General features: G+C 40.1%; 8 protein-coding genes across 8 annotated transcripts; 4 read left to right on the top strand and 4 right to left on the bottom strand.

Moving 5' to 3' along the window:
- Positions 1–201: 201 nt before the first annotated feature.
- On the bottom strand, positions 202–1463 carry I206_100724 (rRNA 2'-O-methyltransferase fibrillarin; the record flags this gene model as incomplete). The annotated part of the gene is made up of 4 exons (XM_019152383.1): positions 202–527; positions 627–792; positions 872–1383; positions 1454–1463. The coding sequence occupies 4 exons, from the start codon at positions 1461–1463 to the stop codon at positions 202–204; spliced, it is 1014 nt and encodes a 337-aa protein (XP_019014521.1).
- Positions 1464–2347: 884 nt separating this feature from the next.
- I206_100723 (uncharacterized protein) lies at positions 2348–6086 on the top strand (the record flags this gene model as incomplete). The annotated part of the gene is made up of 6 exons (XM_019152384.1): positions 2348–4609; positions 4678–4784; positions 4842–5025; positions 5077–5680; positions 5746–5802; positions 5866–6086. 6 exons carry the CDS (start codon positions 2348–2350, stop codon positions 6084–6086), a joined length of 3435 nt encoding a protein of 1144 aa, XP_019014522.1.
- Positions 6087–6922: 836 nt separating this feature from the next.
- Positions 6923–8454, top strand: I206_100722 (uncharacterized protein; the record flags this gene model as incomplete). The annotated part of the gene is made up of 6 exons (XM_019152385.1): positions 6923–6983; positions 7061–7291; positions 7377–7674; positions 7778–8160; positions 8236–8316; positions 8375–8454. The coding sequence occupies 6 exons, from the start codon at positions 6923–6925 to the stop codon at positions 8452–8454; spliced, it is 1134 nt and encodes a 377-aa protein (XP_019014523.1).
- Positions 8455–9859: 1405 nt separating this feature from the next.
- On the top strand, positions 9860–15174 carry I206_100721 (uncharacterized protein; the record flags this gene model as incomplete). Its single annotated transcript, XM_070202262.1, has 7 exons — positions 9860–10638; positions 10803–11433; positions 11497–12080; positions 12147–12786; positions 12847–13320; positions 13405–13674; positions 13738–15174. The coding sequence occupies 7 exons, from the start codon at positions 9860–9862 to the stop codon at positions 15172–15174; spliced, it is 4815 nt and encodes a 1604-aa protein (XP_070058363.1).
- A 475-nt stretch (positions 15175–15649) lies between these two features.
- Positions 15650–19565, bottom strand: I206_100720 (uncharacterized protein; the record flags this gene model as incomplete). The annotated part of the gene is made up of 7 exons (XM_070202261.1): positions 15650–16431; positions 16501–18272; positions 18342–18543; positions 18622–18937; positions 18995–19047; positions 19112–19235; positions 19305–19565. The coding sequence occupies 7 exons, from the start codon at positions 19563–19565 to the stop codon at positions 15650–15652; spliced, it is 3510 nt and encodes a 1169-aa protein (XP_070058362.1).
- Positions 19566–20135: 570 nt separating this feature from the next.
- Positions 20136–21580, bottom strand: I206_100719 (uncharacterized protein; the record flags this gene model as incomplete). The annotated part of the gene is made up of 6 exons (XM_070202260.1): positions 20136–20539; positions 20593–20621; positions 20689–20784; positions 20855–21087; positions 21151–21279; positions 21338–21580. The coding sequence occupies 6 exons, from the start codon at positions 21578–21580 to the stop codon at positions 20136–20138; spliced, it is 1134 nt and encodes a 377-aa protein (XP_070058361.1).
- Positions 21581–21858: 278 nt separating this feature from the next.
- On the top strand, positions 21859–23996 carry I206_100718 (uncharacterized protein; the record flags this gene model as incomplete). The annotated part of the gene is made up of 11 exons (XM_019152389.1): positions 21859–22049; positions 22110–22262; positions 22325–22413; positions 22488–22567; positions 22636–22752; positions 22828–22951; positions 23017–23166; positions 23241–23340; positions 23410–23635; positions 23701–23823; positions 23886–23996. 11 exons carry the CDS (start codon positions 21859–21861, stop codon positions 23994–23996), a joined length of 1464 nt encoding a protein of 487 aa, XP_019014527.1.
- Positions 23997–24080: 84 nt separating this feature from the next.
- I206_100717 (uncharacterized protein) lies at positions 24081–24700 on the bottom strand (the record flags this gene model as incomplete). The annotated part of the gene is made up of 4 exons (XM_019152390.1): positions 24081–24191; positions 24278–24323; positions 24391–24494; positions 24587–24700. The coding sequence occupies 4 exons, from the start codon at positions 24698–24700 to the stop codon at positions 24081–24083; spliced, it is 375 nt and encodes a 124-aa protein (XP_019014528.1).
- Positions 24701–25111: the final 411 nt, after the last annotated feature.

Raw genomic sequence — 25111 nt, 5'->3', positions numbered from 1 at the left:
GAAACCTATGATATAAAATCAGAAAAGAAAACAACGAAGCGAAATAAAAAACAATATGAAATGAAATGAAATGAAATTATCAAATAAAGTAAAAGAAAAAGATTTTGGTAATTGTATTTGTAGTGTTTTTTTTTTCCTTTCTTTTTTTTCAAATCTATATCATCCTCAAACTACTACTAATATTAATACTAATACTAATTACTAATTACCAGAATGTCTTTCATATTTACCAACAACAATAGCATGATCTCTTTCATAAGGTTCTAAAGTAAGTTGTTCTTTAGGTTTAATACCTTCTTTTCTCATATTATTAACTTCACTTGCGAAAACTTGTGCAGCAGGTGCAGTTGAATCAATACAATTTGCTTTAATTGAAATTACAATTGCACCATCATTTTTTAAGAAATGATGTGCGTTTAAAGAAATAATTCTTGCTTGATCTGGTTGTGCAACATCTGCAAAAATAACATCAACCATTTGAACTAACATTCTATATTTTTGAGGATGTCGTGCATCATCAACAATTGCTATTTTTTTTAAAAAAAATAGAAAATTCCAAATTAGCAATTATCTTAAGAAAAGAAAACTATTTATTTGTTATTGTTTAAGACAGATATTCAACTCACGAACAACATTCGTCCTTTTCTTTGCCATTCCAATTAATTCTCTACCTGGTCTATGAGAAAATTCTACTGCATAAACGACACCTTCTGGACCGACGATATCTGATACGTGAGATACCGATGAACCGGATGCAGCACCAAGGTATAAAACTTTAGCTCCAGGAGCGATCTAATGGGTAGAGTGAAATTAGTAGGTAGTACAGCGTTAAGTCCAGATTTGAGAGATGAGAACGGATTATGATACTCACGTAAATGTTATCTAAACCACCTAGGATACCAGCAGCCAATTTACTTCTGAAAGGATTCCAAACTCTGTATTCAATTTTTTCTTCTTCACCTTCAGAATTTGTAGAAGCGATTGAAATTCTTTTTTCACCATATACTGATTCTCCTGGAGTCATATTCCTTGTTACTAAAAGATGTTCTTTTCCTTTGGCGATATAAACACCAGCGTGTTTATGTGGTTCAAGAGTAACAGCACCAGGTCCTTTTTTACCCATACCTGGTTTACCGCCTCTACCACCACCGAATCCACCTCTTCCACCTGGACCACCTCTTGGTGCACCTCTACCACCTCTAGCAGCACCACCTCCTCTTGGTCCACCTCTTCCACCACCACCACCTCTACCACCACCGAACCCTCCTCTGTCACCACCACCAAATCCACCTCTTCCTCCTCCACCACCACCTCTTCCACCGCCGAATCCTCCTCTACCACCAGCTCCGCCACCACGTCCGCCACCTCGTCCTCCTCGTTCACCTATTTAATGATGAAAAATCAGCATTCAATGAATTTCTCAATTCCTAAGATTTGAGAAAATCAAACTAACCGAAAGCCATTACGAATGTTAGGTTGAAGTTGAAGGTAAATAGGAAGGCTGTTTATAGATTTTGTTCAGATCGTTTATCTGTCTTGCAGTCGATCGAGTAAATGAAGTAATCAAGGTTTGTCTTGACTATCAGTAAAATTGTATTTTTGTATATTCTCAAATGCGATGAAGTGAATCTGTTTGAAAATTATGCTGAAGATGACCGGGGTCAAAATGGGTGAGATGAGATTGAATTTTCGGTCAATTGGTGTAAAGATGGAAATGAAAGATTATTTCAGATATCACGTGACTATTTGGAAAAAGTAATATTCGAGGATAAAATGAAATTAAAACTTATTGAAAATAATCAATGACTCGGAATCAATTACACCATACCATTAAGATGCATACAACCTTACTCTTAACCGTCATCATCTATCTACTTTCAGTCATCTCTTGTTGAAAACGGTACATTATCATACCATATCATACGGCTAAGCCGATCAAAATAGTTAGAAACCTTTGAAAGATACGCCTTGAGAGCTATCATTACCCTTCAGTTACCTTGCTAATAATTAGTACGGACTTTCCGTCAGCTAGACGACCATTCTCAAAATAGCTCAAATACACCTCCACTCACTCTGACTCATTCATCCTTCCACTCGGTTCCGATCTTCTTCCTAAGACAACCACACAATCTACTCCCGATCATTCACTCAGGATCGATCAGGTGTAGGTCTTGATTATTTGTCAGCATCGTGAGTGTGAAAAGATCCTGTCCAAGTTATACTCGTCCTGGACGATGCCAAACAAATCGTTAGATGTCCCCAAAATAATCTCCTTGCTTCTGATCCCCTTGGTCATCGGATTGGTTTGACTGATGCCCATATCCTCAAATAGATGCAAGCTCAAATGATGCCGCCTCAATCGGCATTACCACCTCCTTCATCATCGCAACCAACAACTCCATTTCAACCTCATTCTGATCCATCCAGTTCTCCATCGATATCTAATAATCCTCCACCCCAACCGCCACCAGGATCTTCCATACCCTCTTATGCTTCCCTCAATTCTGCCCCTTACACATCGTCCGGTCCCTCCTCATACTCCCAACATATCCCTAATAGCCAGTATATGTACCAACAGCAACATTTAGGGTATTATCCACAACAACCGCCAAGGCACTTGCAACCCAATGTCTCCTATAATCCATCCAACGCTCAATACAGTAATCGATACCCAGAACAACAACATTATCCACAACAATCGCATTATCAACCCATGTTTCAGCAGCACTCATACGGCAATTATCCAGGCATTCCTACAGGTGGAGGAGGAGGACCAGGTCCGGCGACACTGCAGAACGGATATGGTGGGGTAGCGTATCATCCAGAATCATATCAGCATATCCCTTACGGAATCTATCCACAACAACATCATTATCCCATGCCAACAGAAACATACCAACCATTTTCCCATCCTGCTCAGCCGAATGGTCATGGTGATGAAGTTGACCCACCACGACAACCTCCACAAGCGGGCTTCTCGCTCGATCAAGGTATGAATGGTCAAAGGCTTCCCAACAATCAATCATTCCATCCGACGTATCCGCCGAATCATCCATACGCATATGGTGTTGGGGTAGGATATCCGGGATATCATCAGCATCCTCAACAAGGGAGCTATAGTGGTCTCAACGCATATCAAGAAGGTGGATACATACCTCCATCAGGATCCCAAAACGGTAATGCAACACGTAATTTCTCAAAAAGCCTAAATCCTGCTGCTGCCGGATTTTCTTTCACTCCCGCCTCGGGGACAGGATCTAGAGCAAACTCCCAACCATCTTCTACTCCTATTCTCAATGGCGAATCATCATCTGCTACATCCCAATCTTACCCTCGAACACCTTCTACGGAACTTGCCAGCGAAACTCCACAGCTCGATATATCAAAGTCAAATGGGCATATCAGTGCGGTGAAGGAAAATACACCCGAACCGCAAGGAGATACCTCGGGCACTCCACAGGCAGAAGAAGCGCAAAGTGACCTGATTTTAATACACCCAGATGTTGAAGAACCTCAAACAATCGAAACTCCTTCGTCTATTACTGCGCCTTCCTCGAAACCCAACATATCAGCTACCACAACGACAGCCACTGAATCCTCTGCTCCTACCACCGCTTCTTCACCCATCTCAGCACAAACTCCTAAACCCCTCGAGGGTGATAGGGGATTGTCCATTTCTACGAAAACCAATTCGGAACAATCAAACTGGACATTTGTTGGGAACAGTCTAGCCGGGCTCACCTCACCAGATACCGCCGCTTCCTCAAGGCGAGTTTCCGGACCTTCGGGGGTCTCAACGAGCTTCGGCCCTAACGGTAAAAAGCGAACATCAGTATCAACCGTCTCTGTGGGACCGCTCAGACTTGTGACCGCCAGACCTGATCATACTTTGGAAACTTTGAACTCGTACTCCGCTGTTCTTAAGACAATTATTCCCGACGCAGTGCAAATTGAGGTGATCCAATCTGCAGATCAAAAAAGACTAGTTAGGCATAGCAAAGGTAACGAAGAAGCAGCTAAGAAGAAACTCATATACGCATTCGGCGATGACGAGAAGAAGAGAACATCGTCGCCTCAGCCAAGCGCAGATGCCAAAAAATTGATTTTCGGCCAGATTGACCTATCCGAATTAGCAGAAGTGTCGCCGTCGGTACAAACTCATTCCCCTAATACATCACTAACGATCAAGCCGTCCACACCATCGTCTGATACTTCCACCCCAGCGGTGAGAGCCAAACCTGCCAGTTGGGCAGCGTTAGTAGGTGGATCTTCCAGAACGCCTTCTGTCTCCTCCTCTTCTAAACTACCATCCCCTGCGAGATCAACGGCTTCTCTCCCGCCCACAGAAAACGAAGCTGGACCTTCTCGTTTACCTTCCTCCGAAGCGGTAAAATCTGATGAACACGCAAGTAAACCCGTTCCAGCACCTGAAAACAAAAAAGTACCATTCAACTACGCTGCTGCTGCTGCTTCTGGAGCAAGTATGACCCCTCAAGAGGAATTAGCAAAATTACTCAGTGAAGGTGTTAAGGGCAAGGCAAAGCAGAATACCCAAGCTACATTGCCTAGGGGCTTGATAAATACTGGAAATATGTGTTTCGCCAACACTGTGAGTTCGCATTCGCAGCCAAAGTCGAAAGGACAGGGACATAGGCTGACTTAATTGAATCGCGACAGATACTACAAGTACTGGTTTACTGTTCCCCCTTTACTGAGTTATTTGAAGCACTGGGGCAGCGCCTCAAAGCTGATCTAGCTAGAAAGACCCCACTATTAGAAGCAATGTACGTTGGCTTCTCATGCACTAGGCCGCAGAATCTTTAGCTCATCTTATTTAACAGGATCATCTTTTTGCGTGAATTCAATGCCCCTTACCCAGCACCTTCTGCACCAACTCCTAACGGATCGAATACTAGTGATTCATCGACGCCCAAAGGCAAAGGCAAAGATCCACGAAGGGAGGCTTTCATACCTGAAAACGTGTACGATGCTATGAAGGAAAACAAGAGATTCGATTCGATGAGAGTGAGTTGACTTTTAGCTGACGCGACTTCATGCTGATCCCATCTGGTATAGCGGGGACACCAGGAAGATGCAGAAGAGTATCTTGGATTCTTCTTAAACACTTTACACGAAGAATTGCTATACGTTTTATCCCGTACTCAGAGTAACCCAAGAAACGTTTCACGATCAGGATCTACACCTAATGGCGACACCGAAAACAGGATCGAAAGACCAGTCTCGCCGGGAGCGGGCGATGATTCGGGCTGGCTTGAGGTAGGAAAGAAACAGAAAACTCATGTGCTGAGAGCAACCGAATCGAAAGAATCAGCTATCACTAGACTGTTTGGAGGAACAATTCGAAGTTTACTAAAAACTCCAGGAAACAAAGATTCTGTGACGATCGAACCGTATCAACCACTTCAACTTGATATCCAATCACCTGCAGTAAAATCTTTAGAAGATGCCCTGAAACATCTTACAGAACCTGAAGTTGTACATGGAGTCTGGTCTGCACAACGCAAGGCCGAAGTGGAAGCCACGAAACAGATTTTCATCGAGACTTTCCCTCAAGTTTGGATTTTACATTTGAAGCGATTCGTGTATGATCCAAAAGAGTATAATGTAGTCAAAAAGAATAAGGCGGTAGCTTATGGGCAAGAATTGGTTGTTCCTCCTGGTAAGTAAAGCTCACTCGATACATTAAACCAAGTTGACACATCACTTATACTTGTTTTCCTCTAGAAATCGTGTCGCCAGGGAGAAGAAGTGCCGGATCTATAAAGTATAGATTGTTCGGAGGTGAGTACAGATATACCGGGTTTTATAGGCGTTTTATTGATGTCAATTGTCCATACATGATAGTCGTATACCATCATGGTGTCTCAGCTTCAGGAGGTCATTACACAGTAGCTGTTTCTCGACAAGATGGAGGAGGATGGATTCACTTTGACGACGAAAATGTTACAAATATACCAAAAGAAGACGTCATCGTTTCTAAAGAAGAAGCTGAAAATGGAAAGATTGGTTTGATTGGTGGTAGGGAAAAAACAGCTTATTTGTTATTCTATCAGCGAATTAGGTAATACGTTTTGGTTTGAAAAAGAAGAACCAATAATCTGACTTGGAGCTACATTCCCAAATAATATGGCCTTGATAAATCATAGGGATGAAGGGGATTTTGAAACAGTAATTAACAATTATACCAAATCATTAATATACCCTTATAGGTTATACATTCATAAAAGGCATTTATCTCACTTTACAAAAAGAAAAGACAATCGAAACGATCGAAAACATGATTTTGATATATATTGGGATCGTGATCAATTCAAATTTATACCCTTGCACTATATAGACCTTATTCTTTCATTTGATTCTCACGATGAATCTTTTTTTAATCCTGATTTTCTTCTTCTTTATCATTGAATTACATTGAGGGCGAGGGAGAATTGGATACAATATTAATATGGCTGGTATATTGTAATCGTAATTAAATTCGAAGAGGAAGATGAAACTGCACCAAAGGCATGCACCATTACAAACTTGTGCCACTCTTGACTAAGTTAAGTTAATGACGCGTGGATTGAAAGTGGAACGATATGGCGGAGATGTCCACTTTATTGATTTTAATAAGAATAAGACACTCGTAGTTGTTTGTGTTATCTCTTTTCGATAAATTCACCTTATGCGTTACGATCCGATCCGATTTAAACATTCTCGAACTTATATTTATCATCGTTTAATATCATTCATCATCTTTTCTCTCTTTCATCATCTTTTTCATAATTGATTACATACACCTCACTCTTCTTTCCTACCTCATAGTATATTTATAATAAAAAATAATCAAATCAAGAATCAAACATTCTTTTGGAAATCAAACCCTCAATCTTCTCGCCACTCTTCAACTTTAATTAAAATGTCAAAGAATAGTATAAGTAATAGGGGAAAAGTATATTCACTTGCAGAAGTAGAAAGACGTGAGTGAAATTATTTTACTTGCCAAGCAATATTTGATCATATATATATATCAATGTTAACTAAATTCTCAATTTAGATAATACTCGAACATCAACTTATGTTACTTATTCTGGAAGAGTATATGATTTAACCGAATTTTTACCAGATCATCCAGGAGGTGATGATATCGTACTTGAATATGCAGGAAAAGATATTGGACAAGTTATGGGTGATGAAACTCAACATGTACATTCTAGAGCTGCTTATGAAATGATGGAAGAATTTAGAATTGGTGAATTAGGTGGTGGAGAAAAAATAGTTAGTGAAGGTGAGTTTTTTTAAGTTCATTTCGCTTAAAAATTTAAATCGATTAATAATTAATTTCTTTTTTTTATAATTTTTTGGAAATAAAGACTGGGTAGCAGATGAAAATTTTCATCCAGATGAAACTGATTTATTATCCGATTATAATATGAATAAATTCATTGATTTATCAAAACCACTTTTAATTCAAGTTTGGAATGCACCTTGGACAAAAGAATATTATCTTTCACAAGTTCATGAACCTAGACATTTAAAAGAAAGTGCTAGGATGTTTGGAAGTGATTTACTTGAGCCTTTTACTAGGACTCAATGGTATGTTGTTCCTCTTATTTGGTGGCCTATTGCCGCCTTTTTAGGAACTTTGAGTATTGCTCAATTCAATAATCCGTGAGTACAAATTTCCTCCCAATGAGATCTGATCAATAAATCAGGCGTTTTCATAATCTCAATTGCGTAAATAGGAGATTCAGCTGACGTCTTTTTTTGACAGTTCACTCTCCGCCAAAGACCTTCTCACCTTCCCGCCCAACTTTTCAGCATTACCTTCCACATCACTCTTCTCCCTCTCATCTTGGTTCTCATGCTTCGCAGTCGGTGTATTGGTTTGGACAATCCTAGAATACGTGTTACATCGATTCTTATTCCATTTGGATTACTATCTACCGGACGCACAATGGGCAATTACCTTACATTTCTTATTACATGGAGTTCATCATTATCTCCCAATGGATAGACTTCGTCTTGTCATGCCTCCTTTATTGTTCTTTGTACTTCAAACACCATTCACCAAACTCGCACACTTGTTATTCCCTAAAGCCATTGCCAATGGAATTATCAGTGGAAGTTTCGCAATGTATGTGATGTATGATTTGGGTGAGTTCCAAATTTCCCGAATGATATCCTTGTCATCACATTTGTACAAAGTAGCTGATCAAATGATGTTTACAGGACATTATGCTCTTCATCATACTAAACTTCCTGCTTACCTTGCTGAAATGAAGAGATATCATCTTGCTCATCATTATAAGAGTGAGTTGGCGCTCCCTCAGATGCACGAATATATTCGCTGACCATATCGTTCTTGCAGATTTTGAGCTTGGTTTCGGTGTTACTTCCAAAATGTGGGATTACGTATTTGGTACTATGTTAGTCACCAACACCAAATAAAAGATACAGGAGAGTGTGGTTGATCCACTTGAATGGAGATGTAGTATATAGGCGGACATTTCTGTAGATTAATTAGTCCTTATCAAATAAACCTCATAGATGCATTCTTTATTCCTTTTGCTATGTTTGAGCTTGTTACGTTGATCGATGGTACAAATACATGAATGCCAGAAGTGATTGGATTATGAATGAGACTATTTACGGGTAAATATGAAACCGGTTAATGATTAATAAATATAATTTAATGTTATTGTGGGGGAATTTATGGGGAATAATCAAATAATTTACTTGATTAGGTAATAATTTATGATTGTGGCGAATATAATAAAGGTGAAAATGATCAAGGAACCAGGGGTGAAAGAAGGAGTAGTGTCTAGTTTAGTATTTACGAGTAAAATGATGAACGATGAACAAGAGAGAGAGAGTTGTAGTATTTGACCTATTATTTTCTTTATATTTGATCTATAAATCATTTGGTTTTTGATAGTTCCAATCATCTTTATCTGGAATTCACTCAAATTGTATTAACATTACTTTTCAAGTAACTTTGTATTATCAAAGAAATTTAAGAAAGAATAAATTGAAAAAAACAAATTACTTTCTTATACGAATAAATGAAAGAAAACGTTCATCTATCTATTACTATTTTAAAACTTAAGATCGATTTTAAGATCTATTGAAAGTTTAGAAAATACAATCAAAGATAATATAATTACTTTTGATTATTTAGGATTATTCATTTTACATGATTTATGAACGACACCTTTAAATTACCACATAATATATAATATACATGACGAAATAAACGCACGAACAATAAATCAATCAATTAATCCCTTTTTTTTCTTATTCATCAAATAAAATTAGATAATTCACTTCAAACTTATCAATTAATTCATGATTTGGGAAATCATATTTTCTTAGTATCGTAGTTGTGTCTTTGAAGATTTAGTTCATAGGAGGAGGGGAATTTGAGGGATACATTTGATATTTTGATTGAATTAGTCAAAGTTGAAATAAAGAAGTTCACTCAGATAGGTGACATCAACATAATCAGTGAGTCCATAAATTGTGGCCAATCCCACAATATCTCTTACTTTTTGTTAATTTTGATATTTAATCGCTGACATCATCTTAAACTGACTAGGTATTTTATTTTTGGGTTTGGACGACGCGAAGGAGGTGGATTGATTTTTTGGTAAAAGGACGACACGACTTTGGGTGTAACCCAGATTTAAAAATCGGTGAGATCTCGAAAGGGAGTGTAGTGTCTTGTCTTTGGAAAGTCAATTTTCGCGTACGTTGTACGTTAGAGTTAGTTCTGGTATCCAACCTTTGAAGCTTCGCTCTACTCGCTTTCCTGTTCCTAGTAAATGCTAATTTAATTTCAGCAGATTACAGCAAGATGTCCAATCCATATCAACAAAATGGGTATAATCCCGCTCAACTAAATCCAGCCTTATTCGCATCTCTCACAAATCAACAACAATTGCAACATCAACAGCAACAACAACAGCAACAACAGCAACAGCAAATGTCTAATCCTAATTCTATTCAAATTCAACAACCTCAACAAGGAAATATGACTATGAACGCTGCTCAATTACAAAAGAATCCTAATACAAATACTTTAGATGGTGCATTACAAAATATTATGTTACCAATGTTTAATAGATTACAAGGTCAAAATGTAGCTAGAATAGAACAACAAAGATTAGGATTAAATCCTCAACAGCAACAACAACAACAAATTCAACAAGTTCAACAACAGCAAAATCAACAATTTCAAGGTTTAGCACAACAAATGAATATGGCTGGATTACCTGGTATGAATATGATGAATCCTAATTCTCAACAATCTCAATCTCAACCTCCTCAACAACAACAAACTTACTCTCAACAGAGTATACAACAGCAACAACAACAACAACCACCTACTCAGCAACAACCACAACAGCAACAATTGCAACCGCAACCCGGTCAACCGGGTTATGGTAGTTTGCACTCTCAACAACAAGGTTTGACTATGCAACAACTTGGCCAGCAGCAACAAAATCAAAATCAAGCTCCTCAACAACAACAACAACAGCAGCAGCAGCAGCAGCAACAAATGCAAAATATGCAAGGTGTGAATGTTGGTTTAGTTGGTGATTCTGAACAAGGTAGAAGATTAATGTTACAAAAGTGAGTTTCGTGTTGCGAATTGACCTTGGTCGCGTCGTCATCTCGCCCGTCATATCACTTCGTCATCAGTTTCCAAGGATTACAATGTCCCCTTCATCTAGATCGGGTTTTCGGTCACACAAGGTTCTTGTTACATTACATGCTGATTAATCGTAATGAAATAGCATGTTGTCACAAGCCACAAGTGCTACTCAACCTATTCAACAGCAACAACAAGTGCCAATGGCACAACAACAACAACAACAACAACAACAGCCGCAGCCTCAACAACAGCCAGCTCAGTCTCAACAAGCTATGCAACCTCAGCAGATAGCAAAGTTGGGACCCCCACCTCAGTCAATATCTGAATTACTGAAACAAAGACCGGAAATATTGCAATTATTGTTGAGCAAACATAATGGAGATTATCAAGCCGCTATGACTGATATGCAGCGCAGTTGGGCTCAGATGCAGGCTAACCCTCAACAACGTGTGAATCAAGCACAAGCACAAATGCAAGGCCAAGCGCAAAATCAACAGATCCCTCCTTCACAGCAACAAATACCGAATCAGCCTATAGGGGTTGGACTTAACGGTCAATTGGGTGTGGGTATGGGATTTCCTAGTCAATTGCCCAATCAACCACAGCAGCAGCAGCAAAGACAACAGCCACAGCAGCAACCACAAATTCCGCAACCACAGCAGCAGCAGCAGCAGCAGCAGCAACAGAGGATAGTGTCTGATGGCAGTCAGTACAACCTGCCGCAAGGGCAGCAAGGCAATCAGTATGCTAATACTCTTTCACAATTGGAAGCTGTGAGTAACTCCATGTCTGCCTTGGGTAGGTAACGCATGATCTGAGTTTGACATATACGGTAGCTTCAACAAATGAAGGAGCGACAGCAGCGAAGCGGATTGAAGACACCTCAAATGCCACAACCTAATTTACCAATCTCTTCACCTCAACAACCCACACCAAATGTGAATGTTGGTCAGAATGCGCTGGGCGTCAATATGAACCCGAATTTCCAAATGATGCAGCAAAATGTCCCTCAACAAAGTCAACAACAAAGGGTCACACCGCAGATGAACCAACCTCAACTCGCTCCAACACAACCGAGACCTCAGACTCAATCGCAGGCCGTATCCAACACCAATCAGACTCCTCAATTACAAAATCAGACGCCTAATATGGCATCGGGCTCAATGGCTCCCCCGTCTACCACGAACACCGGCGGATCATCGAAATTTCAATACTTCGATCAGATTCCCACTTGGAATAACGAGAAACTCATTAGTGCTACTACAACGATCGCTAAACGACTGATCGACGGTATGCAAAATGGGTCGAGCACCACTGTGAATGAGCAGATGAGTAAATTTCACTTGCTGTTGCTCATCGCCGAGGTAAAAAAGAGGAACATCATCATTCCTCAGGATGCTATCAATGTGGCTGCTGCCTTGTAAGTGATCCTACTAAATACGAACTTGATAAAATTTGCAGCTGACCAGCTATTGAGATTTGGTAGCATGAATGTGCCGAACCCCGTACAAGCGTTGATGAGTATGGAGGCGCCAATGTTGTTGACAATCGCTCAAAGCAATATCACTCGTCTGCTGTCGGGTCACAATCAAGCGCAAGCACAAGCGGCCCAATCACAACAAGCTCAGCCTCCGCAACCACAGCAGCAACAAATCCAACAACCACAGCATGCAAGACAACGTTCATACCAAGGTCAACCTAATCAACAGGGAAGCCAAAATAACCCTATTGAGCTAATCACGCCTACAATGAATCAGATGAATCTGCCTCAGCAATTCTCTACTCCCGTTCAACAGAATATCGCGCCTCAACAACAGCAGCAGCAGTTCGCACCTTCTAATCAGCAACAACAACAGCAATGGGCTCAACAGCAGCAGTTGCAACAACAACAGCAATCACAAGCTCAGCAAGGCTCGCAACTTCAACAGAATCAGCAGAATCAGCCTTCAGCTCCGCAACCACCGACCATGGGTTTAGAGTCGTTGAATCTTCCCGAAGAAAGCTTCTGGCACAGTCTTAGACAGATACATTCAACTCAGAACGTTCAAAATCCTGTCGTCGAGGGTAAACAGGTCAACCTATACAAGCTATTCCAGATTGTACTAAAGAATAATGGTAGTGCTAAGGTGAGATATCCGCGTCTCGTAGCTATTGATTGGTAAGCTGATATGCATTTGTCTCTGTAGATTGACAATCCCAGATGGACATTCGTTGCTGGTCAGCTCGGTTTTGCCTCTGAACCAGGTCAACCAGGTCAGCCTCCATCTTCTAGCCCTAGTGTAGCGAACCAAATTAGAAGCTGTTACGCTCAGATGCTGCAACCCCTTGAAAACCTATTTATGGCCAGGATACAGCAAAGGAGACAAAACGTCGGCCAGCAGCAACAACAGCAAACGCAGCAGCAGCAACAGCAGCAGCCACAGGTTGTCAATCCTAGTCCTTCTCTGCAGCAAAGTCAATTGACACAATCTCAGAGTCAGAGTCAGAGTCAGGTCCCTCAACTTAGCGAACAGCAAAGAAGATTCTTAGAGGCTGCCAAAAATGCTGGCTCATCAGCAGCTGGACCAGGCACTGGTACACTGGAAGGATTGGCTCAACAAGTCACTGGACAACATACTCCACAGCAATCCCAACAAACCCCACAAAATCAGCCTCAACAGGTGCAATCCAAGCAATCTCAGTCTCAACCTCAAGCGCAAGCGCCAACGCAAGCTCAGGCTTTTGCCTTACCATCTTCGACGGAGGATCAACAACAGCAACAAGGCTCCGTCAATGGAATCAAAGGGAATCCCCTCAAAATCTACGAGTTTATCAAGTCTCAAGAAGCCCAAGTCCGAGCGAAGCTTGACAGAAACCCCTCCATACCCTCGGTCGATAAGGAGGCTTATCGGACTGAACTCGCTTCGCTGATGCCAATCATCAAGGAGGCTGAAAATAGGGTTCCAATGTTCCTAATGATGATGCAGGAGATGGGCGCGCCTGAGATGTCAGCCGGACCCCAAATCGTTTCGATGGTGAGTATTCAAAGTCAAGTGGAACTACGGTGGAAACTGATCGCTATTATAATGAATTTCCAGTACACCTCTGCTCTGTATGCCAACTCAGCAGCGGAATCCGATCGGTTCATCTTGAATGTCTCGGATCTTCACCGGATAAAAATTGGTCTTGCTCAATTGATGGCAAGAGCACAATCCATGTATCGAGCCATGTTGGACAAGCCGGGTGGCCAAGCATTGTTACGCACCATAGCATCTGCTCTCAATAGTGCTAAAATATCTTTGGGTGGATCCGGGTCTGTATTTACCTCTCAGGCCCCACCACAAGCGCCATTGACAGGATCGGGAAATCAACCATCGGCGTTGGCTCAACAAGCCAATTCTCCTGCCAATTTGGCAGAAGCCATCGCAGCTCGTCACAAGTCTTTGCGTGTCGAAGATCTGAAGCCGCCTCCTGCAAAGCGCTCGAAGGGTTCGAAGGGATCACCTGCTACACCTTCCGGATCGGGTACGGTACAAACGCCAGAAGCGAAAACCCCAACTGAGTCACCTGGGTCGGCCAAAAGACCAAATATTTCTCAGAGCGGGGGCAAGAGGAAGAGACAGTCGTCCACTGTTACATCTACAGCCGCGACTGCCTTGCAGAATGCCACTGGCGGTAAAACACCCAGACAGCTGATGGCAGAAGTAAAGGAGTCAATGTTGAAATCGAAGATACCTCTTGGTCAATTAAGTGGCAACAATCTGAACTTGCCAGGAAATATCAATGCTTTGGGTATAGATCTTTCGCCTAATGAGTTAGTCGGGCAGGTCGAATTAGATCAGAACAAGAATTTTTTCGATAATCAACACAATCTTTCTCTCGCGGCTGGTATATTACCGTATAATAGCCAACTTTCAGTACAAAGTCAAACCAACGAACAGGATCTGTTAAGTGGATTATCCCTGGATACTTGGCAAATATTCAGTCAAGCATATGAAGCTTTCAGAGCTAGTCAAGTCGATGCGAATTCAGGTCAAGATCAAGCTCAACCTAATTTGAGAGGTACAATAGGTATATCAACTAATACATCTTCGAATGGGAATAACATGATCAATGACAACTCAACCAAAACCAGTGGTACTGATGATATATTCGAACAATATTTAGATGTAACACAACTCGCTGAAGAATTTCCAACACCCGAATTGTATAGATCCAATTCGATCTTATCACTTTCGAAAGAAACTCCTGAAAGTGATAATTCTCCTGAATCAATCAAAACTGTTGCTTCGACTTCCGTACCTATCATCCCAAATGACACGACTACTAAGCAAAGCACAAGCCAATCGCTCGATAAAATGAACGAAATTACATCTGATGCAGCCGGAGTGCTCAATGGACAATTGTCAGATATCAACCCAGAAGGTGATTTGGGAGATTTAAATGGAATAAATCAATGGAATTCTTTTTCTTCGGAAGGTCTCATGTATGGAAGTGAGGAAAGTAGATTTTATAACGGCGCTATATCTTGGTAAGGATATCGTGGAAATATGATATAACGAATTCGATACGAAAGGGAAAACATGTCAAATTCCATCTTTTTTTTTCAATCATTCATTCTTTATTCCTTTTTTGTAAAACTTGTAAATTGTCTAATCTAGGGGTATATCTTTGATACACCATCTCTTTTCATTCATTTTTTTTTCTGTACAAAACAATTCTTTGCATCTCCGATAAAAATCTTTTAGCTCTTTGTATATATCTACCATAATATCGTTAATTATATGTTTACATTATGATTAAATTCATATCTATAGTGTAAAATTAGAAATATAAGTTGAATATGTATATCTAACCCGAGGATCATAAACGCGAATCATCAATCGTTTTTATATTATTCATGAAATATGCATAATGAAATACAAATTATAAATCTGATCCAAAAAAAATTGAAAAGATACAAAAAATACAAAAATACAAATATATATTATAAATTTTAATTATACCAAATTAATGTTCAGCTCTTGCAACTTCTTCAATATCATTTTCTTCAACTAAAAAACCATCTAATACTTTACGTCTTGTTATAAATTTTGAAGAAGAATTATTTTCATTTTCAATTTCAATTTTTTTATTATTATTATTATTATTATTATTATTATTATCATTTAAATTTGATTTATTATCAATAATATCTGGACGTAAAATACTACCTGGTAAATTAAATTTCATCCATTCTTGATCCCAAATTTGATTTATTTTTAATCTTTTTTTAGAATCACGTACAATTAAATTTTTAATTAATTTTTTTACTTGTTCAGATTTTTTTAAATTTAAATTTATTTCTAAAGGAAATTCATATTCACATTTTGCAATTTTTAACATTCTTTTTCTACCTTTTAATTTTTGATTTAATTGTAATTTATATCCAATTTCATTTTGATTTTGATTTTGATTTTGATTATTATTATTATTATCATTTTGATTAAAATCATTTGATTCTCTATCAAAAGGTAATTCACCAAAAATTAAACCATATAAAACAATTCCCATTGCCCAACTATCAGTTTCTCTACCATCATATGGTTTACCCATAATTATTTCAGGTGCAGCAAAAGATTCAGATCCACATCTTGTTTGTAATAAAGGTGAATTAATTGAAATAAATCTTGATAAACCAAAATCTGTTAATTTAATTAAAGGTTGATTATTTGAACAAGGTAACAAATTTAAAGGAATTGAATTAGTTGATGTTGGAGGTAATTTGAATGGGTTTATAGTGAAAAGTATATCTAAAGAGAAAACCACCCGTAAGATGTTAGATTCAATCAGTTAGTCTCGTATGGGGAATCCCTACTTACTCTCTAATTTTATATCTCGATGCACAACTCCTACTTCATGTAACCAACCAACAGCTCTAGTCAATTCACTAAATATTCTCCTAACAAACCCTTCTCCTGTTTCGTCCCATTGACCTTCAGTAGGAGGAGAAGGTAACATCATTCTCTTTCTGTTCTCTTCATCCGACATCAAATCAAAAAGCTCTCCACCTTCAAGTTGTTCAAGTACCAGTACATGATGAGTCGGAGTAGTAAAACTGTCCAAGTAAGATACGATTGACGGATGTGAGATATGCCTCAAAACTTCAACTTCTCTTAAAAAAGATATTCTTGTACGTGAATCTTGAAGGGAGAGCTGTCGATCCATTAATTTCAAAGCTGCAACTTTGCCACCACTTCCCACGACAAGACCAGGACGTATATAGCCAAGCGATTCCGTACCCAAATCTAAAGGTGACGCAGACCAGACTGCCGAAAAGGCTCCTTCACCCAATTTTCTCTCTAACTTCCAAGATGTCTTTGTTTTTTGCTCATCACCCTCTGGCCGAATGATTTGTCCAATCTCGATCTCTATACCTTCTTTAGCTTGACTATGTTCCCTTTCCAAAGTCTGCGATTCCCTTCTACCATGTCCTGCTAATATCGGTCTTTTTTGACCCTTCGTCGGAGTCGTATAATCTTTAATATCAGGTAAAGTAGGTAATGTAGCAAGAGGTTCATCCAAGGTACTGGTATGGCCTTTCATAAATCTCGACGTCGCTGGAGAGTAATTTGTGCTTGGGGAAATAGGTATAGATTTAGTGGCCGTAGGATTTGACAACGATCTTAATCTGGATGTACTCGTTATCTCTTCAAATCCCAACTTTCTGGACAGATCACCGCTTTGTATTGGCAAGCCGAAATCAGAGTATCCTTGGTTTGAAGGAAAAGGTGAAGTCAAATCAATCGAATCGATTGCTGAATTACTAGCCGAAGCTGATGATGAGCTTTCCGCCCAGATCGAGGTTCGATCGTTTTGACTATCTTTCATTCTATCGTGGGCTGATGGTCGATTAGTAGGCATACTCGTGGACCTGTCTTCGTTTTTGCTTATTCCACTGGGCAAACCTCTACCCAATTTCGCCGCATTTGGCAAGGCTCTAGGCGGGATAGGCAAAGAGTCTTTCAGGGACGAAGCGAAGAATAAATCAGTCTTCGAGCTTGAACTCAGAGAAGGTGATACTAAGGGGGTGGTGGCCGCTAGATAGTCCTCTTTAGCCGAGAAATTAGATAGCACGCTTGCGTTAGAGCTTGATCTATCTCGATAAGATGGTATGGGGCCCGGGACGCTTAGTTTCGATGAACCTGCATAACTTGTTGATGTGGGATCGTGTGAACTTGATGCCCACGGTCTTGACGGATCACTCAGATGTATGGGTGAAGGATTTGGGGTAATTGAGTCAAGTGAGGATTGTCTCGAGCTTGTTTCTCCCGAGTCATTTGACCCATACGCCAGAGCGGCTGCTCGAGCTGCAGGACCAGCTAGTCGCCCCGAGTCCAACCGAAATCTCTCTGGAGATAAAAGTATAGGAGGTTCGACTGTTCGGCGAGCAGGAGAGGGTGAGCCAGGAGAAGTTTTAGGCGTGAAATATTCTGAAGGGCCTTCTAAAGGTGTGGGATGGGCGAATAATGCTTTGGGAGAAGTCGATAGCTGCTCATGTTTGTTGGAAGGTGAGGAGGGGGGCCGTTGAAAGGTTATTGGTGGTGCCGTCGTTATGAGCGGCTTAGCGGGTGTAGGAAGTACACCTATAGGACTATAGATGTTGTCATGGGGTTTCTTCAGTCAAATTGCATATAAATTTGCCTAGTTGACGCATACATACTTTAGATCCCCTCCTCCCACATAAGCCTTGATCATTTCCCATTCCGCTGACCCTTGTTCCTCATCATTGCCCAATGAAGCCAGGGAATCGAGAGTCAAAGTACCGCTGGTTTGCTGGCGAAGTTCCGCTAAGGCTGATGAGGAAAAGGTTTGGGGTAATGGAACCCGAATTGGACTGAAATTCCGACAAATGATGAATGCCTCTAAAGACAAACGACTCATTAGTATGAGCCCACATCCACCAATATTGCCCGTATCTTATGCGCTGGACAGAAGCTCACCTCCACTGCCTTTCCGACTACTTCTAGGCTTCCTCACCCACACCCCTCCCCTTCTACCACGAAGATCGTATCCGTCTTTTCCAACGTTTGGTCCGGTAGCATCCATTCTGTCCGGACCTTCTTCCTTTTCTGCATATAAACTTGCTTCTTCAGCCTCATCAAACTCTTCGTAATCGCCTTCATCTTGCTTAGGACCTAGAAAGAAGCACCTCAATTGGGATGCTAATAGAGCGGCATGAGGATCAAGCGGTGACAGAAAGATCTTGAATATCAGTGTTGAATGTGGAGCAAGTAGTGTGAGTGATAAAGTTATTGCCTAGGATTGTGGTTATATAAGTTGTGATCCCAACTCACAACGCGCTCAAGAACTTACAGCAAGCAACAATTGAGAATGTAAATATGCGTCTAGATCGTGTACGCCGGTGACTACAAATATACCATATTAGCCTACTTCAGGAGCGATTTGAATCGGGTTGATCTGTGAAATCACCATCAGGAGCACCATCACATACCACCAAATCAGCTTTTCTGCCTCCCAAAGCATCAAGCACAAGAGGTATAGTGGAAGGAAGTGTGATATCAGTTTGTAAAATAGTAATATTCGGTAAACGTGCCTAACAATATATTAATCATATGTTAGCTTGTCCATCACATCTATTTGACATTTGGGTAGGAAAATATACCATAGGTTGTAAATCTATTGAAACTATCTTTCGCCCATTTTCACTAATCGATGGTTTCAATCGTTGACTTAAAACTTGACTCCAACTTCCAGGAGCTGCACAAAGATCAACGGCGGTTTCAACGCCTGAAAATAAATCAAATTCTTCATCTAAATGTATAAGTTTGTATGCTGATCTAGCTCTATATCCTGCTGATTTACCTAATCTATAATACACATCTCTGTGATCTATCGATGATTTTGATGATTTCGAAGAAGGCATCTTGCATTATTTAATTCATTGAGTTGGAAAATGGTGAGTTAGTGGATTGTAGGATATACTTGTAACAAGGCACAATACCCAGGCGTAGATGGTTTGGCTATATACGGATGAGGATCATGTATTATAATGACTATATGGTTGGTTGAGAGAGAATACCAAAATATGAGATGAAATTGAATGAATTGAAATGTGAGTTATTTATCTCGGGATGAAGTCAACGCGTGAAAATGATTATTTTAGGGAAATTTGTTTATCAAAAATCGCATTAACATTTGTTGACCAAAACTACAAAGAGAATCATCCTGGATGTCCGGAGCATCGTCAAAACATGAATTCCCCGTATCATTACGCAGACATGAAAGCAAGCCTCTTATGTATATAAATGACATGTTATATTGACAAGCGTGCAACCAGAGCGACTGAGTATAACTTGGCGCTAGGCCGGTTGGATCCCGATTTGATCATGTTTCGAGGGTCTTTTCAAGACTGCACATCAGGATAAGAACACAAAACACACTGCTCATGCTTCAGCAATGCCCCAGAGATGCATAGAACATTGTCCATGACCTCTCACCTAGCCCAAGGAGCTTTTGTCCCTTCTCCTACGCTCGTGAATGGGATACTACCGTTATTCGTCCCTTCCAATCGCCCCGCTTCTGGTAGATCTTCACCCCACAACCATCCCCCAAGATGTAATCCTTGCACTACAACGCGTTTACCTGTTACTTCTCCTGTAAACATTTTACGCAAACCAGAATGGATTTTTACCCAATTAGGCATTTGAGATAGGGAATGTAACATTGGAGAATGTTCTGAAAAAGCTGCTCCAGTCTTGAATAACGCAAGATGATATAACGATAGTGTATATAGATCTTTAATATCATCCGGAGGGGCTGAGCTTGAGCTCGGATCAATGGCTCTAGACTTATATGATGAGGCAAGAGCTAATGTCTGAGGCGGAGATAATTGCCCATCTATAGAGATGGCGTTAGTGATTACTTGCAAATTGAGGCCGAAAACAACTCGCCTAACAGCTGAGCTGAGCCGAAAAGATACCTGCCATGAAACACAATCGTTAGCCCTCGTCGATAGTTCAGCTTTGTACGCCAATCAATCGGCTCACGGCAAAAAGCAATAATCGTCCAAACCCCATACACCATGAGAGCCTGCTGGTTCCAACCTATATGTCTTTTGTAGCAGGGTTGTCAAATCAAGATATCTTCGTTACAGAACGTATGAATATTAGCCAGATGTTGCCCTATCTTGGCATATGCGGCGATTCGGCTCACTTGGTAAACACCCTTAAGATCAATTCATCTTCCTCCACCTCTTTCGGTCCTTCACCACCGATCCAACCTGAGACCACGCATACCCATAATCCCAGGATGAAAGCTAATTCGTGTCCTGTACCATAATCAATTCTAACTGGGTGACCGAAGGCATACGAGTTGAGGAAAAGGGGTAAAAGTTGATCGAGTAGATGATCCGGTATAGTCGACGAGGTGAAGAGATTAGGTAGACGCTAAGCGGAAACACCACAATTAGCTCTTATACCTCTTCAATACTTTGGATATCAAAAGCTTACCTCCTCTACAAGCTTTATATAAGTCCGAAAAGCCAAATAACCAAATCGTTGATTACTTTGAGGTTGTATCGGTACCTCTCGTACCCAACTCATCATGCTATCCAACATTTTGAGCAATATGTTAATACCCTATGTTTACAGGTAATTAGCTATGATTCTTTCCATAAATGAGGGCATTGAAGCTAACCTCCGAACTGCCTTGATATTCCCCTCGTAAGATATCTTTACCTCTTATACGTTCACATCGCCTTTTGATCCATCCCCAGAAAGCTTGATATCCAGGCGTAGTATGCCATTGAGAAACGGCTGAATCGGTATTCAAACATTGTCTCGGTATCGCAGGATTCGTTGGCAGATATACTCCTTGGGACCGAGATGATTCGCCATTCTTGCTGAACTCGTTGAGGTGATCACCAATTCGATTCGTCATTGTTTTCCGCTACTATTGCAAGGTCCAGATGTATACACGAAAGTTGAGGTGAAGTCGAAAAGTAGCATTTATATCCTTGGTCGTTTGTGAAGTGTAATGTGAAGATACTTTCCCACGATATGGATTGCGGAGACCCCAATGTTGATCCTCGTTTCATCCCCTGAGCTTGTCGTTCATTTCGAAAAAAAAGTTGGAATCATGTAAAAAGAAAGTTTGAAAGATGTTAAGTCAACAAAACATCAGAAAATAGATCGTCTATAGTACTCTGAGCTCCTAAGATGACTTTATACATCCTACGAGTATCTCAAGATCATTTGACATTTCGAATACCTTCCTTACTTTCAATATCTCAGCTATTCAATTTCCCTATTCGGTTCATATCGACAGATTTATATCGTGGAGTTTTAATAGTTGAATTGCAAAAGGAAGAAGATGTTCAACATATCCTCGAACGAGATACGCTTGTATCGTGAGTGGTTTCTTCCAACCTGACTGTCATTGCAGAATTAAGTTTGTTGCTCGGTTACAGATCTATATCTGAGCTATATGCGGAGGGAAAAACTTATGCAGATTTGCATGAGCAAATGAGAGGGAATCTGCAGGTCTTGAAGCCATACATGCGATCAAGCTTCAAATTCACGATGGAAGGTGTGAATCACAGAGTAGTAGAGACGAGAATACGGTGAGTTATCAGAGGAGACTAACATCCAACAAGTGGCTTCTGACTGATTTTTCGTTATGCAGAGAAACGGTCGAAAGTTTCGCTTATACAGCTCTGAAAGGTGATATAAAGATGAAGAATTACGATGAAGAATTTGTAATATTTGAAGATTGTGAGAGTCATTACAAACTAGAATGTTTGACATGGATTGATGGACAAGCTAATTTGACTTATTTCATTTGTTAGATGATTTCGAGGCTGCCCATACTTCAGAAGCAAGAATAGGTAGAGATGGTAATTTTGTTCGTGTATATTTTGGCCGAAGAGTGAGTCCAGTGCAAAGTGCGGCCGTGTCTCACGAAATGAGGCTGATTCGTCCATTTGAAAATTGCAGATAGGCTTTGGTAAAGCCAGACTTTTGGCAAATTCACATGAGGTGAAAGCTCGAGCGTATTATGGAAATACATCAATGGATTCACATATGGGTTTCTTAATGGCTGGTCAGGCTTTGGTGCGTTATCTCTTTTCAAGCAACTTCCTTGGTTATTTCTCGAAGTGTGTGAGCTGATAGGCAAATGCATTTTAGCCGGCACCAGGCAAGATAATGTACGATCCATTTGTTGGTACGGGATCAATGCTTTATGCTGCTGCTCATTGGGGATCGTATGTGATCGGTAGTGATATAGATGGAAGACAAATACGAGGGAGAGGTAAGAGGGGTCTTCTACCCATCAACGAAAGATGTAGCATAATCTGATACATTGCACTTGCACAGATAAAACGAAAGGAATTAAACCTGGTATATTGCGAGCAGCAGAACAATATGGTATTGAGAATCTGTTCTTAGACTGTCTGACATATGACATTACCAAAAGTCCCATACGGCGAGGCGGATGGGTAGATGCTATTATCACTGATCCACCTTGTGAGTTCTAATGCCACCAGCTGTCGTATCACTAGGATCGGTGAGTTGGAAACAAGCTGATATTTTGTGCGCAGATGGTGTACGGGCAGGAGCCAAGAGACTAGGTAGGAAAGAAGGAGGCAAACCGTTAAGAGATGAACCATATTTGATGCCTGATGGAACTTATTCACATACGTAAGTCCTCATAACTCTGTGTGGATCGATCAATGGCCAAGGGCTAAATTTCGTCATCGTGAAACATAGGCGTCCAGGTTATGTCCCACCTTCGAGACCATACGAGCTTGCGAATCTTACATTAGATTTGGTCCAACTAGCGAGATGGTTGTTAGTACCCGGTGGTAGATTAGTTTTCTTTTTACCAACAGTCACTGAAGATTATACAGAAGTTGATGTACCTGTTGTCGAGGGAATGAAGGAATTGAAAGTTGGTGATGGGAGTGTACAAGATTTCGGTAAATGGGGAAGACGAGTAAGTCATAGTATACTCGCACGAATCATTGGTCGAATAGGACTAATAGCTGTTGCTTTTCATAGTTGATAACGATGGAAAAGATTGCGCAAGATGATGGACCACCACCGACTTTCGAAGATCACGAGCAATTTGATCCTAAAAACCGACCGGATTATTTACCAGGTCATCATGCATTCAGAGAAAGGGTGAGCCCTTATTTTACTGATTGTCAGAGCGTGCTGAAAGTAAGTTCTGATGGTTTTAACAGTACGCAGCCGGATTTAGGCCGAGACAGAAGAACGATGATTCATCTCCTATATCTACCTCTCCTCCGACTCTGGAGCCTGTTGTGAATATCGAGAAGGGTCAACAAGCATAATACATTTCAATGCATTCCGCATGTATATTCAAGTGTAAACATTCCAATAATCTTGGATTCAGTTTATCACGAATCTACTGAGTTTTACATAATAACACAAGCTGGATCGGCAGGCGCTTTCATAGGATCAATCGTTTTTATTGGTTGTACCGAAACCATCCTTGCATGTATAGGTACTAATACACCATCAGGGAACTACTCAATATCAACATATCAGCTGACTAATCTGCTAAATTTTCTCAGAGTCAAGTTTCTGATTGTGTAGTGGATAATTCACTAACCATCGTACCAGGTGGGAAATAAGCTCCCCATTTAAGTGATGTATGACTACGAAAATACCAAGGAATTATCAACACCAGAATGATTAAGTTGTTTTTGGTGTTGATGTACTAACTTGGGTAAAGCAGCACCTAAAGAAAACATAGATCCAGCAGGAACGATAAATTCATTAATTGTTTTACCTTCTTTAGTTATATTATCTATAGTTGTACTTGGACCCTTCCAAAAAAAAAAACCAAGGAAGGATTATTTTCATTTCAAAAATAAATTTTTTAGATTTTAGTTGAAATCTTACAAACAATGTTACTTACAAATTCAGGTTTTGGCCAAACTGTTTCTACATCTAATGAATTTTGTCCTTTCTTATTAGCTGCTTTTGTTTTTAAAATATTTACCTCTGAAGGCATATTAGGTATTTTTGACATATTGCTTAATTTTTAGTGAATTCTTAATTTTAGTACCAATGATCTATCAAATATTCAGTTGTATAAGGTTTTATTTATCATAGACAGATAATTTGATTGTTCTTCTTTTTTTTTTCTTGATGGGCAAAATTATCATTAGCATATTTGGTTATGTGAACAATGCTTCACTACGTGAATTGGTTACAACATTGAGCTATCCTTTATAAATCGTAAATCGTTTTTGTTAAAATGAAAGGATATTCAGGATCGACAATCTCAAACTCCAATACGAATTAATCCTAACGACTTCATGGGAATATAGTTATTCCCATAGATCTTCGCAATACAATATGCATGAGACTACGTTACTCTGCTGACTAGAGATCTGGTTCCACTTTATATATATATCTTTTCGTTCTAGACTATCTCATT

This window comes from Kwoniella pini, chromosome 1 (genome assembly GCF_000512605.2).
Source record: "Kwoniella pini CBS 10737 chromosome 1, complete sequence".
Lineage (NCBI taxonomy): Eukaryota > Fungi > Basidiomycota > Tremellomycetes > Tremellales > Cryptococcaceae > Kwoniella > Kwoniella pini.
Note: the sequence above shows the minus strand (reverse complement) of the source record. Positions and strands in the feature narration are given on the sequence as shown.